At 39.6% G+C, this 18,504-nt stretch overlaps 1 protein-coding gene across 1 annotated transcript; it reads left to right on the top strand.

Annotated features, from left to right (window-relative positions):
* Positions 1 to 15,234: 15,234 nt before the first annotated feature.
* Positions 15,235 to 17,765, top strand: rgs2 (regulator of G protein signaling 2). Its single transcript, XM_033621199.2, has 5 exons — positions 15,235 to 15,365; positions 15,482 to 15,571; positions 16,287 to 16,348; positions 16,555 to 16,721; positions 16,831 to 17,765. Exons 1-5 carry the CDS (start codon positions 15,271 to 15,273, stop codon positions 17,023 to 17,025), a joined length of 609 nt encoding a protein of 202 aa, XP_033477090.1. The 5' UTR covers positions 15,235 to 15,270; the 3' UTR covers positions 17,026 to 17,765.
* Positions 17,766 to 18,504: the final 739 nt, after the last annotated feature.

The raw sequence follows: 18,504 nt of genomic DNA, 5'->3' as shown, positions 1-18,504 counted from the left end.
TTCTTGGAACAGAGTGACATTTTTTAGTAGCACACACACACACTTGTCTCTAGTTTCTGTTCTCTCATTTTTCAAATTACAGCTTTTAGCGCTTTGTGCGCTGAAATTAAGTCTGGTGGTCTGTTTAAAGGAAGGCAGCAACCTACACACTTCCAGTGAAATAGATCTTAAAACATGGCATTATAAAATTAATGGGATGTTTGTGTAATGATTGTCTGTTATATGTTTAAAGCAATACTCCACCGCATAAGCATGGAAACATAAAGGCTGTGCCAAGTTCTGGTGGGCTGAAGACTTATTTTCACTGCTGTGGAGAAGCAAGTACAGTGCAGTTGTTGGCAAGACTTAATAATCCATCCTACAAAGTGACAAAGTCTATATACAGTATAGTGCTTATATAAATAGTGCTCCTGGTCTCTCATATTCAAACATATTCAGCATTTTAATTGAGAAACCTGAGCTGTTATCATCAAGAAGGTAAACATTCAGCATGAGAAAATGAGTACAGCTAAGAAGACAGCAGTAATAAAATATCTTTTTAAAAATCCAGCATTTGCTTAGTGGCTTTGAACTTCAATTTCTGTTTTAAAACTTTATTACATCAAAGTAAAAATGATTCTTGTGATATCCGACAAAGGATGCTGGGTGCTTGCAGTTTTCTGTTATCCTTTTTTATTATCACTGAAAAGCATCTGTTGACTTGAAAATTAAGTGCATTAGTGATATGAGCTCAGAAACAGGAAGGTCCGAACTTCCAGTTTCTTATGAAATCAGTCATTGTGAGAAATGAGATTTTCTCTGAAGTGCAGCAACACAGCATAATGAAACACTGTCCTGTTCAACAGGATTAATGATAACATTTGCTTTTGCTGTTTGCTTATTTTCCCCACAGTCATTTAAATGTTAAAAGGAAAGAAAAAAAGTAATCTTATTGATTTGTTTAGGGCAGATTAATCGTTGCCATTAAACAAATGCGTGTGAGTCAGTCTGCCTTTCGGCCAAAAACACTGGAAAGCATTGTACTTGTGATTTGTCAAAATGTGCAAGGCTCAGAGCTTTAGGATTGGCACAGACTAGGAAACCCACAAGCTGTGTCTCATTCTTCTTCGCATGCCATGTAAACTTTAAGGGGCTTAATAAGGTGAGTGAGTAAAGGTAAAATATATAACATGTGTCTCAACCCCAGTATTTTTAAAGTCATTTCTCAGTTGATTTTTCTTCCAAATTTAACATCTACCACCTGTTCCATAACCGATACCGATACCGATACCGATACCAATACCGATACCGGGCTGCTCAGTTTACACATTTAACTTATCCACACCCCTATATAGAAAATAACTTAAGCAAGGTGGAGACACACTGAATAAGCTAGCAGCAAGTTTGCATTGGCTCAGGCAATGTCACAAGGAGAGAGTCCAGTCAAGGGTTTCACTTAAAACAAGACATTTAAAGTTAACAGACTTGCACACTGGAGCGTGTAGATGAGCCAGGTCAGCAAAGCTTGGATGTGTGGTATGCTGTGCTATGGAGGTGTTGAAGGTGCAACCCAACAAAAAAGGTAACGCAGGCTAGATGCTGGCTGTGTGAAGGGTGAGACAGAGTGAACACATGGGCAAGTTTTAAAAGCCATACAGGCCTATGTTCGCCTAGGCCTGATGACACAGTAAGCGTTTTACAGGTTGCAAAACGCGAGGTGCACACGTTATTTTTTTAGGGTTTTTTTGGAAATCAAATGCCACCAAAAAAGAACTTTTTATTGTTGCCAGGCAACCACCCCATCACCTCCTTACACTAACCTTCCTCTGTAATCAAATTGCCATTTTTATTTTATTTATTTGACAGTGATTAGTAGCTAGTTCCTAAAATGGACAGGCAGAGGGTACTTGCTGTAGCTCTGGTCGAGGGTGAGAGGCTATCAGCAAATAATTTGCTCGGCACAGGGAAACGAGGATCTCTGTGCGTACATCAGAGCCTAAAAAAGAGAGGAGATCACGGGGAGTACCACCATCTAATCCAGGAGCTTCACCTCGATGAGGCCCATCTCAAGGCATATGTTAGGATGACTCATGGGCAGTTTGACAACCTGCTGTCAGTTGTCAGGCTGTATAGCTCTGGGTATCCAGCAACCACTACCATCAGTTTTCCTCCATTGTTTACCTGCTGTAACCTTTTTGTTGTGACCATCACTGAAGGCCCGCCTCTCAAATCATCCGATGGGACAACCCCACGAATACTGTTGTCACGTTACATACAAATGTAAAATAAGGTAAGCTAGATTTAGGAATAGAAACATAATGACAGTATACATTAAAACCACTCAAAGTTCACTTGGGACATGACTACATGATTACTGGTCTCCTAAGGGAAAGCCCTGTATTTGTTTGCCTCCTTATGTGAACTCTCACCTTTTTTAATACTTCCTTTTTTTACTCCTGTCAGCACATTGGTCACAGGATTGCAGCTTTTCCAATTTCACAGGCTGTACGCAAATTATTGGCTCATGATTACATGGGTTATGATGCCATCCTATTTTTATTAGGTTAAGTACAATCAGCCTGAACTAGGCCATGTTTGTGTAGGTTTTTAAGCCTTTGCACTTGCAATGTGCTGCTCATTAACTGAGGTCATTTTGTGCAAATAGCCCATAAAATATTACTGAATCCAAATGTTTGGGAGCCTCTCCACAGGTAAGCATGCAGATATATTTAGCACCATTGCACCAACCACGTTTTTTCTTTATTGAAACATGCCTTTATGCACAAGGACGTGTAACTGAGTTTGTATGTTTGGGTACAACAAGTCAACACTGCTGTAGGTGACTTACTGTGGCGCAGGTACAACCTGTGACTGATTAAACATGGTGTCAGCTTAATTATACGCTTGTTTTTATGTACACTGTTGGCCGACTCTGTTGGCAAAGCCAAACAAAACAAGAACAACGCCTCACATACGAGTGTTATCTCTTGAGCCAAATCTTGCAAAAGCTTCTTTGCTGTGCAGTGTACTTTTAGAATTGCTGGGTCTACATCACTGGTGGGGTGTTGCCTGCATCTACGCACAGATAAACCGGTTCTGATATGTTTCCCTATCTTTTACAGGAGATGTAGATTCTTTAATAACAGCTTGTGTTCAAAGGGAGGTTCCTCAGTGCTTTGTGTGTGTACTCTGTGCTGACTTCCACTTACAGTGCACACACACAGACCTTTACAGGGTTAAAATGAATCACCGTGCAATTTTGGCCCTATTATAATTTCATTCCAAGATTAGAATTGGTAGATGTTGGCTGCAGTTCTTCGCACAAATATGTAATCATAAGTTCAGTGACACCAGGACACTGCCTTTAAAAAGTTTTTAATAGTAAGCACCAACATAAGTAAGAAGTTGCTAGTTGATTTCATTTGATAATCTGTAGATTTGTATATGTTAAAAAAAGGATCACTATTGATGAGGCCAGGGGTCAGCAGCCTTTACTGTCCTTTTTGACCAAAATAATTGAAAAAAAAAAAAATCTGTCTGGGGCTACAAAACATAGTTGAGCCTTATATGAAGGTAACACGGCCTATTAAGTCTGAGGCTCTCGAAAATTAGACCTATTAATAGGTCTAAATGGCCACTCTGCAGTGGGCACTTTATAATTATTCGATACTTCAACTTTGCAGCGTTGGGGGTAAAAGCAAACAAACCTGTCAACCCCATTTTAAATACTCTGTTTTCCTCCAATACTTTTCCTTTTTTTGGATTTAGAATTCATCGCTAGCCTACCTAGGGAGACTAAAGACTAGCTACTCTCCTATTGAGGTTTAGCAAAATTTAGAGTAAAGGGTGCTAGGCCACAGATTTATGAGCCACATTTTAGATGATGCAATGTTAAACAGTTTACAAAAATGATAAATGAAAATTAAAAAGTAAAAAAGAACAAAAACTAGTTATTAGTTACTGGAGAAGTGCGAAAGAGCTGTATGTGGCTCTGGAGCCACAGGTTGCCTTCCCCTGGACTAGACCAGCACAGTCGCAGGAAAAAAATGTAGGTTTCTGCAAACCACAGATACGTTACATTTGCACATTATTATATAATGGATACGCTGATATTTTATTCCAACAACACTGTGGGTTTAGCTTGAAATACCCGGTTTGGCAGGCACAATCCCAGCAAGAAAAGCAACAACGTCTCCGTAAAGAAAACCTTTTTGTGCCTAAAACACAGCCTGAAACCGAGCAATGACTCACTAAATGACAACTGGTTTTGTTGTTTGTTGGTATCAAAAAAGTTGTCTGAAGGGGTCTACAGCTTAGCAAGCATTTGACCTCGGTGTCACACCATCCACCATCCCCTCCACCTCCAGATAACAAAGCCAGCTCATACACTATATCTTCTTTCTAAATGTAAATATGATACATAGCAAATGTGCAAATGTAATGTATTCATAGTTTGCAGAAATGTACAATGCCAACATTTTCTTCTAGTGACTGGGCTGACTAGACAGAGCCGAAGCATCCATGTGTGGATTGTTTCTGCTGTGATATTGAGCTGTCTCCTTTTGCACACCACCTCAACCTAGGAAATCACAGAATATCACCCCTTAAGTAAATTACACAAATTTCCTATATCAGTTTGTCAATTACAGTAATTTAGCATCGAAGCTGCTAAACCTGTGAAACCTTACATCATATATTTTAAAACAGGCCATTACACAAACCATTTGATGGGTAATATAATTGCTTGGTTGGCACATGTTGTCTGTTTCCCTATCGGGTTTCAGGATTCCCTGGAAAGCTCCACAGCTTGGCTGGCATGTGCAACATTTTTATTTTGGCCATGTTGTCCACAAATGGCCTCTAACTGTTGGCCATTTGAGAGGACGAGGAAATTAAACCAATCAATCAATCATGTTTCTCTCTGCCTCAAGTGGGCAAGAAAGGCACAAGTATGAATAATGCAGCCTATTTTGAAAATGTCCGTCCAGCTAATGTAACTGTTGCAGCTGATGCCTTTGTATGTGAAGAGGTTTGCTAATTGGTGATACAACTGGCTGGAGCCACCAGGAGGGAAGCCAAAGACAAGGCCAAAATATGATTTGGTAGCTCTGAGAGTGTTTTCAGCTAAATGAGCAAGTGTTGTCAGAACATGATAAATGCCTTGTGGCAAGAAATTACTGCTACTTCATGCCTTTACTTAAATCTGTTAAAGTGTAACCCAGTGACTGACAGCCTGCAGTACTTGTCCATCATTTCTGATATTGACCTTAAATTCATCGGTTTGAAATGTCTACATGAAGCCAGAGGGAATCTGAAGAGGGTTAAGCCAGTGATGATTCAGTAACCAAAGCATAAGAATCACTCATTAAATGTACTCACTATGTGTGTGTTGCAGTCTCTTCTTGTCCTCCTGGCCCTGATGTCTTTCCAATACGCTGCCTTCAGACACTGCTATATCGTATGGACGGAGGCTAAATGCTGACAAGAGGGATGAGAGAGAGCTGAGGTTCATTCTATGATATAATTATGGGCTTTTAAAGCATGATCAGAGGAGAACAGAAAAAGTGCAGAACAAAAGACGAACTATAAGTGGCAAACATATTGAGGCTTTGAAATCACACCTGGTGGCACAATTCCAGAGGATAATAACAAGGACATTGGCAGCGAGGCTGGTGGTGGTGAGACAAGTAGCTGTTCAGTGGCATTAGTCAGTCCAAAGCATTAAAAGGCCCATGTAGCTTACTGTAGTGTAAACTATATGAATTGCAGGTAATCTATTAAACAGATAGTGACCTGCTGAGGGCCGATATTAATACTCATCCATTCTAGGATTTTTGATATGTTTAAAATATGGAATTGTGTCTCACATCCATCCATCCATCCATTTTCATCCGCTTAACCTGGGGCCAGATAGCGGGGACAGCAGGCCGAGCAAAGCACCCCAGACATCCCACTCCCCAGCAACACTTTCCAGCTCCTCCTGGGAGACCCCAGGGCATTCCCAGGCCAGATGAAATATGTAGTCCCTCCAGCGTGTTCTGTTTCTGCCCCAGGGCCTCCTTCCAGTGGGACATACTCAAAACACCTCCAATGGGAGGCACCCAGGATGCACCCTGATCAGATGCCTGAACCACCTCAACTGACCCCTTTTGACACAAAGGAGCAGTGACTCACTGTTAAGTACAAAGCTAGAGTCAGAAGACAGTTAGCTTAGCTTAGCTGATTTATCATGAAGACTATAAGAAACAGCCAGCTTGGCTCTGTCAAAAGTTTAGGTGCCACCACTAAAGCTCACTAATGAATGCATTGTATCTTATCTTACTATATAATGATGAAAACTCTGTCTGTGGGTCTGTGTGTGTCTGTCTGTGTCTGTTCCCTGTTTTTCTCCTCACTGACTTGGTCAATCCATGTGAAATTTGGCACAGTGGTAGAGGATCATGGGAGGATGGGAAAGAAGCAACATTACATCAATTGGCCAAAGGGGGGCGCTATAGCAACCGATTGAAATTGCAGATTTTGAATGGGCATATCTCATGCCCCGTATGTCGTAGAGACATGAAACTTTGCACAGAGATGCCTCTCCTCATGAGGAACACATTTGCCTCAGGAACCCATAACTTCCGGTTATATAGATTTTCTGCCATTTTGAATTTTTTGAAAAACACTTAAAATCAATCTCTTCCTAGGAAGTTTGACCGATCTGCATGAAACTGGGTGAACATAATCTAGGGACCAATATCTAAAGTTCCCTCTTGGCAAAAGTTGGAAAACTTACTAAAACTGAGCTTCTATAAGGCAATGAATATTGCGGAGGGCGTGGCTCATCACATAAAGGTGTATAACATCTCAAGGGTTTCACCGATCACCACGCAACTTTGTAGGCATATGACCACACATATTCTGAGGGGACCCCTCCATTATTGACCCCATCAAACAAAATGGGGGCGCTAGAGAGCTAATTTCTTATCTAGGCCTAACTGCCATATTGATTTTTACTAAACTTGTAGAACAGGATGCCTCAAGGTGACTGGAGAAATTTAACTCTAATTGGCAACTGGGTGGCGCTATAACAACAGAAAAATGCTTTAAAATGGCTAAAATGCGACCGATCGCTGTGGCTCCCCCTGTGGACCAATGTTGTTGTTTTTTTTCTAATTTTTGGTATGACTAAGTCATGGTATGGTATGCTGTACATAATCACGGAAACTGTCAGTGTGTCATTCTGTCAGTCAGTCATTCTGTCTGTCCCACGTTTTTCTAATCGCTAACTGAATTAACAAACACACTGTGATGACAAGAGACAGCTGTTTCTGTTTCCAGTCGTCATCCTAAACTAATCTTATCATCCTCTGTCACTAGCTTCCTACTCAACAGACTGATTTGAACGTGGTATCAATCTTCTTGTGTAAGATTTCCCAAAATGTCAACCTATTTTTTAACCACATTATAAATTATAATAAAAACAAGGTTAACTCCTCAGTTACAGATGCTGCACAGAGCAGTGAAATCTTTTGCCTTCAGCTGACTTCATCTTGTATGTGGATTTTTTTTCATGTGGACTGCCTATACTGGCTTGTGTTATATTAACTTAGGGAATGTTTCTCTGTTTATTGGTATCATATTTTATTGATGTCAAACTCAGAACTTTTACAAGCTTTGGTTGGCCTCAGAGCAATATAATATCCTCTTGTATTTCCTTTTCTGTATGTTTTTATGGGTGTGATCTGTCCTTTATGTGTTGTTGACTGACCAAATCCCCCCCTCTGGATCAATGAAGTTTATATTTTACCACTGTCAGTAGCACTATGATTTTTATCATTGTAGGAAGATGACATATGACTGGAGAAATATACAAATAAATAAATAATGATGTGTGTAGTGTTTATGTACTGTGACAACAGGATGGGAAACTTTCCACTGCAGAGCTTGGATACCTTCTTAGCCAGCTACTAAGAGAATTTTCCACAGTTGAACCTTTGTATAAAACATGCCATAACCTGATTCTGCATCAACCAAGTCAGCCATTACAGTAACACCAAAACAACCCAACATGACAGAACAGGTATCAGTCACCATGGGACTGGCTGCTATCTCAGGAGCTAGCACCGCCGAGGGCAGAAAGGTAGTGTCTGCTCTTCCTGTCTCAGCTTGCCCGACACTGCAAAATACAGGAAAGGGAGGTCACAGTCAATCACAACACGTAATCTTTCACCACTGCTGGTCTCAGTATACATGTACACAGGAGGAAGCCAAAAGTAAATGGGTCATCAAGGTATTAACTTTTATATAACCATTATAAGATAGAGGTGTCTCTACTAGTTGGGCATAGCCTATATGTACACTATGTCTTCAGTTAGTATTAAAGAAATTTGTTTATGTTAACGTTTTGTACAAACAGGAAATGGTACAAAACAGGCATCAATCAAAATTTGACTTTAGAGTGACATGGGCAATTAAACTTGAAAAAGAAAGCACCTCCAGCACCTGTTTCCTTGTTTGTTATGGTCTTTCCAGAGTTGATCTCTCCATCCTTTAGTTTGAATTCATTTTCATTTTTATTGTATTTGTGCAAGGTTGTGTGGGGCACCAGGGTCAACCAAAAACACAGTCATGCAGATTTTGTGTGCATAATGTCATATTTGAGGATCCTTAATTTTTGTTTTTTCAATATACTTTTAAATTGGGTCACATTTGGTTAGATCACTCAGTTTCTTCTCTAACACAATGATCTCTGTGTTCTAGTGGCTATGTAAATGGGAGACATGGGAAGTACATGTAGCACAGGTGTCACGTAGCACAACACTGTTTGTATCCCAGCACCTGAACAGCCTGTAAGCAGACAAGTTTTTCATAGGGATGGCCAAGCTAGTGGAAAACTATGTCAAGTACAGTTAACACTTCAAGGTTCCACAACAATCCTGTTTTAATTATACTTCAAATATGTGGGTTACCCTGTTCCTTAAAAAGACAAATATAGGCTACAGCTTCAGTTTGAAGGAGTAGGCTACACTGATTGTGAGGCGCAAAACATTTACTGTGAACAAGCCTTGTCAAGTTTAAAAACAGAGTCATGGTTTAGATGAAGCGTATTGTGGATGTAAATCACAAGGGTAGCCATTGGAAACAATCAATTATGAAGACAATAAAGCCTCCACAAAAGCATTTCAAGTCTTGTGTGTGCGCTTCATTGGGTGGAGGAAATCTCCGCTAGTCTGGGCTAATTTACAGAATGTGAAATGCCATAGGCTTGTGCTAATAACGTTAGCATGTTTGGAAAACATGTTTGGTGTGAGTTGTAATGGAGATTAATTTTGTAATGTTACCTTTGTTTAATGTTGCTGTTGTCCCTGAAGAAATCTCTGTTGGCTGCTAGGTTAATTTATACAATGTAAAATGCCATAGGCTTGTGCTAATAGTATTAGCATGTTGTGTTTGTGGGGAAAATGCGTCCAGCAAAAGACAAATGCTTTGACTACGAATGCTGCAAGTTATAGTGAAGCAGATGTGTTTACTGGTGTTTGAAATTGTCTCTATCAAGCCATGTGTGTGTTTTGGGTGTGTTTTGAATCAGCTAAACTTTACAGCACTTCACAGAAACCCCACCGCCAACTGTGTTTTGAAGGTGTAACTGCAGAGTGACACAGACACACCACTGCAAGTATAAATGCTCACAAGGCCATGTGTGTAGGCTACGGCATAGGCTCTACAGGGGGGCACAAGTATAAATCTGCCTTAAAGCCATATAAAGTAAAAAAAAATTTTTTTTTTTAACCACTCTTTTATTCACTGCCTTTTTGTTTGTGAAAAATGTTTGCTGAAAAATTATACTGTACTATATTGATTAATTGTAAATAATCCAAAACAACATCAGGTTAAAGGTGAAAAATATTTCACAATAATTCAGTTAAAATTTCATTTTTGCCCTTAATGACGTTTAGCAAGGTGTTTCAAAGCGGCCCACCCATTACATGTGAAAAGAACATTTATTAATTGAACTTAAATCATGAGTTATGGACTTTGCAGCCAAACTCAAAAGTCATTTTCAGAGCAGTTACCATCCCTTGCTTTTCTTTAATTTATTTTCACCTCCTTATTGTTTTGGGCTGAGTGCATGTAGTAGTCTGTAGTAAACACACACTAGCTGTGAATGTTATCCTCTCCGCCTGCCTTGCAGATATGCTTGCTTGTGGCCTCCCTTGAGGTCCATGATGTTGTGCACAACTTACTTTAATCACTCCAAGCTGCTAGATTTAGACACTTGGGTTTGGTGCTAATATCACAACTTCCAAATACAAAAGAAGACAAACTCTGCAAGCCAGTGCTGGGAATCACCTTCTGCGTCAGGCCCTCTGAAGAGACCTTGTGCCTTAGTGGAAACTTGGCTCTGCTCTTCATCCACTTCTAAACAGACGGCTGCTTACACACTGTCTGCACATCATAATAAACACACGAGGTGAACACTGTGTTTTCACCCAGCACAGCTCCAAACTGGTGCAATGGAGAGAGGGAGGCCAGTGATAATAACAACACAACACAGCAGGTGACGCAGATGCATTGTAGCACAGATAATCTAGTACAAATTGTGATTATTCTTATATATATGCTTGTCCTGTTCCTCAAAGTAATAACCCTTTTAGTGTTTCTGGAATATGATGAAGTTGTCAAACTACGTTATTACTGAAATAAGGAGTTTCCAGTACTTAAATGGTAAGTTTTCCTTAAACAGAGACTGATGGTAAATGACTTTCAAAACTGTTTTCAGTGTTGAAAGTTTTTAAATGGTGTGCAGACTGTTCAACTGACCAGAGCATGCATTAATCATGTGGTGCAAATGTTTTCTCATTTTTAACTTTTATTTTTGGACTTCAGTTGCTTAATTGCTGTGAGTATTTTGGATTTGTGTTTACTTTTCCACTGAGGTGTCAAGCGGACAAATCGTACCTGTAAAGGAATGACAAACATTTTTATGAACACAGCTTTGTATGCAAACAATGAGTGAATGGAAACATGGCAGGGACGTGCAAAGTGAGGATGGTGTGAGTTACTCATCTGCTGTGCACAAAAACTGGATGTACAGGTTGTACATTTAATCCACCTGATACCGTGATACATGTGTAACAAACGGAAAGCAACAGAGCGCTTGTGTGTAGTGCATACAAGGAAATGCATGTCTGTACGTGACCTGAGCTTTAATTTATGTGAGCTGGTCAATGATCTATCAGAGGATATATTTTAGACAGCTGACGCTTATTTAGTTTGCTCCTGGAATGCTGGGAGAGCAAACATTTGCAGCCAAAGAACGTTTTCAGTTATGTAATATTAGTGTCCTTGTAAGACAGCATTCCTTAAATAGATTTAGGTAAAGCAAAATCTATACAGTGAGTTTCTATCATTACGTAAATTTGAGTCCATGAATCAGTATTTTTGTATTATAAATATATCAGATATATTTTCTGTCTGAGCTATTTGAGCTGCTGTAACGTGAATTTTTTTTATCTTCTATCTTTTATCTTCTATCTCATCTTATCAGATGTAGAGTAACATGAGATAGTGATGAACTCACATTTCAATTCTGCAGCTCTGTGGAGCTTGTTAGCATCTTCTAACTCACTGTTTTGCTTTTCCGGTTCGCAAATTAAGCTCTCATTAATTCCATTTCCAGCAGCAGTGTGCAGCTGTTTTAGCAAAGGACAAAGATCCCAGATAAACCAAGTAAACATTTGCCCAGCACAAAACAGCAGGCGCAGACACTGACAAGCTGGTAAAGAAAGTCTCTTAAAGGAATACTTCACTTACGGAATGATTATTTGTACAGAAATTACTCAACCCGTGTTATATTTGTTTTTCTCTTGCATTCCCCCACAGTATGCGACAAATCCAAAAAACAGAGAAAATTCTTGATGAATTGAAGTAAAGGGAGACCACATTCAACAACAACATTACAAACTATATCAAAACATGTGTTTCCAAACTCTCACACAACTCACACAAGATAATCCAAGTCTCATTTATCCGCTCACATACTTTACATACATATTTTCCAAACACATACATTTTCGCTTAAACATTACTATTTAAAACACCTATGCATACGAGTAGCATGCCTGGGCAAGTGTGTGCATTTGAACTGCTCAATTTAATGCACAAGCAGAGTTTAAACGCACACATACTCAGTAGTGTAGTGGAGGGTATGTGGAGGTATATGAGGCATACCCAACACCTTCTCTGGCCTTTGCATTACATCCACCTATCAGCCAAAAAGACATTAGGAGAGTATACCCACTTCCTCCTTGATAACCTATCCATCTGGTAGTACACCCACCTCTTCAGCTAGCACTAAACCACTGGGCCCAGTACTACTCCCTGCATGAAACTACTTATTTGGAAGTGTTTTAAATAGGGGTCCATGTCACTGGTCCGACAGCCCATTGGTCCGACGGTCCGCAGTGCTGAACGGCTCCCATTGGGCGTATTTCTACCTTGATGGTGCGCCGCGACCGGCTCTGGGTCAGCTGGGAAAGGCTTGAGGCGAAGCAGGCTCACGGCTTATGTGTTTGTTACTTTTTCATTTTAACCCACACCATGATCTTTTCCTAACCCTAACCAAGTGGTTTTTGTGCCTAAACCTAACCAGACCTTAATCACAGGGCATCATGATGATTTCGGAACGGACTTCGGAACAATAATGGTCGGACCAATGGGCTGTCGGACCAATGGGCAGTTCCCTTAAATAGTAAGGTTTTAGCAACAATGTATGTGTTTTGGAAGTACTCAGTGTAGGACTAAATAAATGAGACTTGGTTTACACTGCACAAGTTGTGTAAGAGTTTGTAAACGGATGTTCTGACATAGTTTTGCTGCAGTTTAATGCGGCCCCCTGTTACTGCAATTCGGTTTTTGGATTCTTCCTTCACCATGGATGCATGTGAGAAAAAACAATTTGCCTTCATGAATTTCATGTAACACAGGGTGAGTTATTGATATACAAATTATCCTTTTATGGGTGACGTATTCCTTTAAGCTGCTAGCTTGTTAAGAGACCCACACAACCAAAAATGTATGTCAATAAATACTAACAATGCAAATATTACTCTGTGTCTTTGTCAGCCATACGCGCTTTATGTAAGTATGTATTTTTAGGTCGTTATTCGAGTTCTTCAGCCCCCAAGTGACCAAAAACATGCTGCTTTAACTATACCGCCGACAGACTTGAAAATGTCAGGGTTGAAACTGAGTGAGAACCAGTTGACAGTTACATTTTTGAGATGTCTAGGTTACATAAAACTACCTTTCAACAGACTGTCAGTGGTGTCAGCGAGTGGAAGATTTCCGACAGAGCACTGAACTTACACTTGCGTCAGCTGATGAGTATCAGCTGTTTTATTGATGCTTTATGATCTCCGTCATATTCTTACAGGTGTACCTTGATAACCTGATACTTCTCACTATGACTGCTGATACCCTCATGCCAACGCTGCTCCTTCTAGCTTCCTCCTATGGTGCTGAAGCTTTCAGTAGTGTTGACTTTAATAAGATCTCATGTTCATGTATGTGTTTGTTGATGGGGGGATCAGTTCTCCTAGCAGCAACGGATTCTTTAAGCTTCCTCAAACAGCGAAGATTTTTCCACCAAATCTAACTGTGACTCTTTGCTATAAATGGTCAATTCCCTGGCTGAAGCCTCGCCGACTGACTGAACTATGATTTAAGGTTTCAGATTTTAGCTACACTCTGCTGTATAGTTATTGAGGTGTTGTTGAAACAAGTTAACCTAGACGTCCAAATCCTTGGCCCCAAAGATCACCAGAGGACTTAAATACCAATGACCAACAATGATTCTGACGTTGATATAAGAGGAGTGTAGAACAGTCGTTCAGCAGTGCCCTTATTTCCTTTCTCAAACACACAATAGAGGTAAGAGGATATTGCATAATCATCTGTGTACCAATCTGTCATATTTCAACATGCCATCAAGACAGAAGTTACGCTTCACGGATCCACACCCTGCATGAGTAATTCATTAAAATATGAACACTGTAGGTAGTGTTGTAAAGTAACGATGAATCATTTGAAAATCAGAAATGATGACATGTGAGCAACAACCGCTCCCGGAAACAGGAAAGGCAATTTTATGGCTGAACGTGCTATATGTGGTGACTGCTGTGTTTTTTCACCCCCTTTACCATCTGCATTGAAATAGATTTGGGGATTCGAATTGCGGTTGGATAGTGCTTCACATCAGGGAAGTGGGCTACAACTGTATGCACCCAAAACACATTGAGAATGGATTGTGATCCAATCGGTCGAACCAACTCCAGAGGAGGTCAGGGACGCATTGTGACCACACTGAACACAACTGCAAATGTTGTTGCGCTTTCAATGCACATACAACAAGCACATGGGTAAAAAACATGTAATCATGCGCAACTGTTCCAAACCAGCAGAGTAGTAGCCATTAGCCAGTTAGCAAGCTAAGCTACTACCAAGAACTTTTTTGGATATTCAAGTCACCTATGGATGTCAAGACAAGACCAAGTGTCTGCTTTCAATTTGGTTCAGCGGAAGTATACAGCTGAAGCTTGGCAATTCATATCGCAACACAGCTAGTTATGAAGCAATGGCTATGCAGCGGATGGAGAACGGCTACAAGTGTTCCGTTGTTTAAGATGGACAGAGTGATCAACCCAGTCCCAGGTTGTCAAAAACCGATGCTGTGTCACGCCCCTCAGTATAGCACAGCAGTAAATATAATCAGGTTAAATCATATCTAGATACAATCTGGATAGAAAACACAATTTAATCCAAGGTGTAAAGTCAGTGTAGTTCTCTCATTTAAGCATGCATTTTGTTCTTAAATTGTAAGATAGGTTGAAAATAAAAGTATCAACGCCTTGGATGCTTTGTGAATGTGTGTGTGTGTGGATACATGATGCGATTTTGCAAAATGTTCTCACAAAGTAAAAGAAGAAAGACAAACACACCAGAAATAAGAGAAAAGTTCCATTACTCCCTGACAGAACTTTATTTTAGGAATAAAAGCATAGAGTCTGCCACGTACGTCACATCTTGACCTTAAAAATGAAAGCCCACAGGATCTACAGGGAGGGAATGCTTTTTCAGTGACAGCCTATCATTGCCTCGGGCCTTAAGAGTCATACCGGGGCAAGTCATGTTTACGTAGCAAGAGCCAATCATGTTAAAGACCATGCCAAGCCCTCCTCCCAGCTGAAGAGAGAGACTATAAAGTAGCCTGACAAGTCAAGAGGGAGAAGGAGAGCAGACTAAACCATGAGAGAGTACTTTGCCTTTGTGTCATCCCAAAACATGGCGTTCACTGACTGTATGAAACCCACTGACCTGTCCACAGAGAAGAGGGGGATAAAGTAAGTTAATGTGGTGTTTAATGAGACTGTGTCTGTTGTGATGACCTTGTAAAAATATAACTCAAAATGATGCTGCCATAAAACACTGATGAGTGATTGTTCTGTTTTTTTTCCAGGAGGAAAAATTGGAGGAACAGGATAGGATTTTTCTTGAAGACAAACTCTTCCCAGTCGATATTAGACCTGATGAAAAACAGATCTTACAGGTGAGACCTTTGTCAGGATTATGTCACATGCATAACATCCTGTTTGTGATTCATGTTATAGTTTATTTAATTTCAAACATATAATTCAATTTTATTTTTTAATACATTTTAAAACTATTATATTTGATCTAATTTAACTTATTTTATTCTACTTCATTTTTGACTATTTTTAAATTAAGTTCTTTATTTTATCTACTTCAATTTATCTTATTTATCTTAATGCATATCAGCTTTATTGTTTGACTTTTTTAAAATAAAGTTTTATATTTTATGTAATTAACTGCTTTTATTCAGGTATATATATTTACAGTTTTTAAATTAAGATTTATATACTATCTAATTTGACTTATTTATTCAACTTTATTTTCTGACTATTTTTAAACTAAGTTTTACATTTTATTTAATTCAGCTTATTTTATTCAACTTTATTTTCTGACGATTTTTAAATCTGTTTTTCTATTTTATCTAATTAAACTTATTTTATTCAACTTTATTTTTTTGTTTTTGCATAACCATTATCCACATTTTTATTTTGGACTTTTTTGTATTGTTCATATTTTTCTAAATTTCTTACTATTTTTTTTATGTTATGTATATATTATTTCATGACTAAATAAAACCAAACCAGATTACTATATATTTTTTAAGTTGCATTTAAAAGTACTAGTTGCCTCCTGTGTGATTATGTAATACAATCCGTGTCCTCTCCCCTCAGGCCGACTGCTGATGACGTGCACCAATGGGCACAGTCACTCGACAAACTACTCAGTCATAAATGTAAGTATCCGTCAGCGCACTATTGGTGCCCGATTTCATAAAAGTCTCAAAGGTCGCACAGTTACTGTGTACTGAATGAAGGCACTTTATTGGCCTCAATAAAACAAAAGCTGTAATGGCTTTTCACTTACTTTACCTTATATTAATAGATGTGTCCCTGAGCTTATCTTTAACACTTCCTCTTCTCTTTCCTCCCCTCCACCCAGACGGGAAAGCTGCATTTTGTATCTTCCTGAAGTCAGAGTTCTGTGAAGAGAACATTGAGTTTTGGACAGCCTGTGAGGATTACAGGACCCTCACATCAGACATGGAGCTGGCGACCAAGGCCAACAGTATTTATGAGGAGTTTATTAAAAACGAAGCTCCCAAAGAGGTAACAGCTACCATTAAAGCATCTGCTGTTAAGCCAAATAAAATACACAAAATATTCCTCATTTAAAAAAGACGTCAAAGGCTCATAACAGCTGTTTCTTTGATCACAGATAAACCTGGATTTCCACACCAAAAACGCCATCATGCAGAGCCTCCATGAGCCCACTGCAACCAGCTTTCTGGCAGCTCAAAGGAAAGTCTACAGCCTGATGGAGAACAACTCCTACCCCAGATTCATCTACTCTGACCTCTACAAAGAACTGTGTGCAGCTGCCAGGGGAGAGGGCAAGCACATTAAGTCCTAGTCAAACTAGACACCCACTCCTGAAGTCATTTGTTTACCACTGTGACTGTGTGAATAGACACACTGATGCTGTTCATTCCAGGCGCTGCCTCGGGGATAACAGACCTCAATGCAAATCCCGAGCATAAACAATAATGGCGAGTGTGGAAAATGCCAAAGTGAAGCCATTTTTAGTCCGTCCTGCTGAGAGCTCACAATGAAGTTGGGATGATTAGGCAGGATGCTGTACAGTATGCTGCTGCTGCAGGCTGTGCACAGAGCGTTTTTACCAGATGGGATTAAGGTTACATTTTCTTCTCCGGGCCATTACCTGCACTTTCTTTACGCTGCGCTATTAGACTTGGGTATTTTGAGCAATGATGCATTGAAGAAAATGCAGTTGAAGTGCAACTGCATTCAAAGCTGAGATGACTGTCAAAACACTTGACTCTGCCTCTTACCGACAATGCTGTTAGAATATATTTCTGTGCTGATATCCACCTGAGAACTTTGCACAGCAGTCACATACGCAGGACTTTATATGTGACCCTGGGTTTTCAGTGCCACGTTGCTCTGCTGGATTTGCATCTGTTTACACAAGAAGTGCAATGTTAACTTATATAATTCACAATTTCCACCAAAGACTATATTGGGCCTGAAGTTACTGTGACTATTTTATGTTGTGAAATTATTGCACGTGGTGAATGTGAATTTAAGTTTGCAGGCAGCTGGACTGCTTGAGAAATAAAATTTACAATTCAATTATGAAATGTCTCTGTTGTGTTTATTTGTGAATTCAATGAAAATATATCAGAGGACTCTAGGTATTTATAGATTTTGAAACTTTCATCCACATGTGACACATAACTAATGTCTACATTACTGCTGAAATAAACACTGAACTAGTCCTTTACTTTGGACCTACATCAGCTGACTTTTTGGCTACTTGGAGGCAGTGGTGACAATTTGTTTACAAAATTGATGTACTAGTACCTTTAATGAAACCGTTCACCCCAAAATTAAAGAGACATTTTTTTTCTTAGCTGTAGAGGTCTTTATTACCTTACACTGTTTTGGTGTTTGTTATCAAGAGATGGAGATATCGGCCGTGGAGATGTCTGCTTTCTCTCCAGTGTAATGGAACTAGATTGCTCTTGGCTTGTGATGCTCAAAGTGACAAAAAAATACATTTGAAAAGCTCAACAGCAATGTCTCTTTCCAGAAATCATGACCTGGTTACTCAAGAGAATCCACAGACCTTGTTTTGAGAGTTTTTATGTAGGCACTAATTTCTTTCTACCAAACTACACCTGCAAACCGTATCACAGTGTGAGATGTAAACATTAATGGCATCTGTCTTGTTGCTCTCATGTATAGTGGAGTAATATATGGAGGCAGGCGCCTCAGGACGGTTCAAGTGCCTACTTCACTCTGCCCCCGTGTGCAACACAATACAACTCACATACATGTAAGGTTCCTACCTCGGCATGTCCCCTAATAC

This window comes from Epinephelus lanceolatus, chromosome 6 (genome assembly GCF_041903045.1).
Source record: "Epinephelus lanceolatus isolate andai-2023 chromosome 6, ASM4190304v1, whole genome shotgun sequence".
NCBI lineage: Eukaryota > Metazoa > Chordata > Actinopteri > Perciformes > Serranidae > Epinephelus > Epinephelus lanceolatus.
The sequence above is the reverse complement of the archived record's forward strand: the minus strand, read 5'-3'. Positions and strand labels throughout refer to the sequence as shown.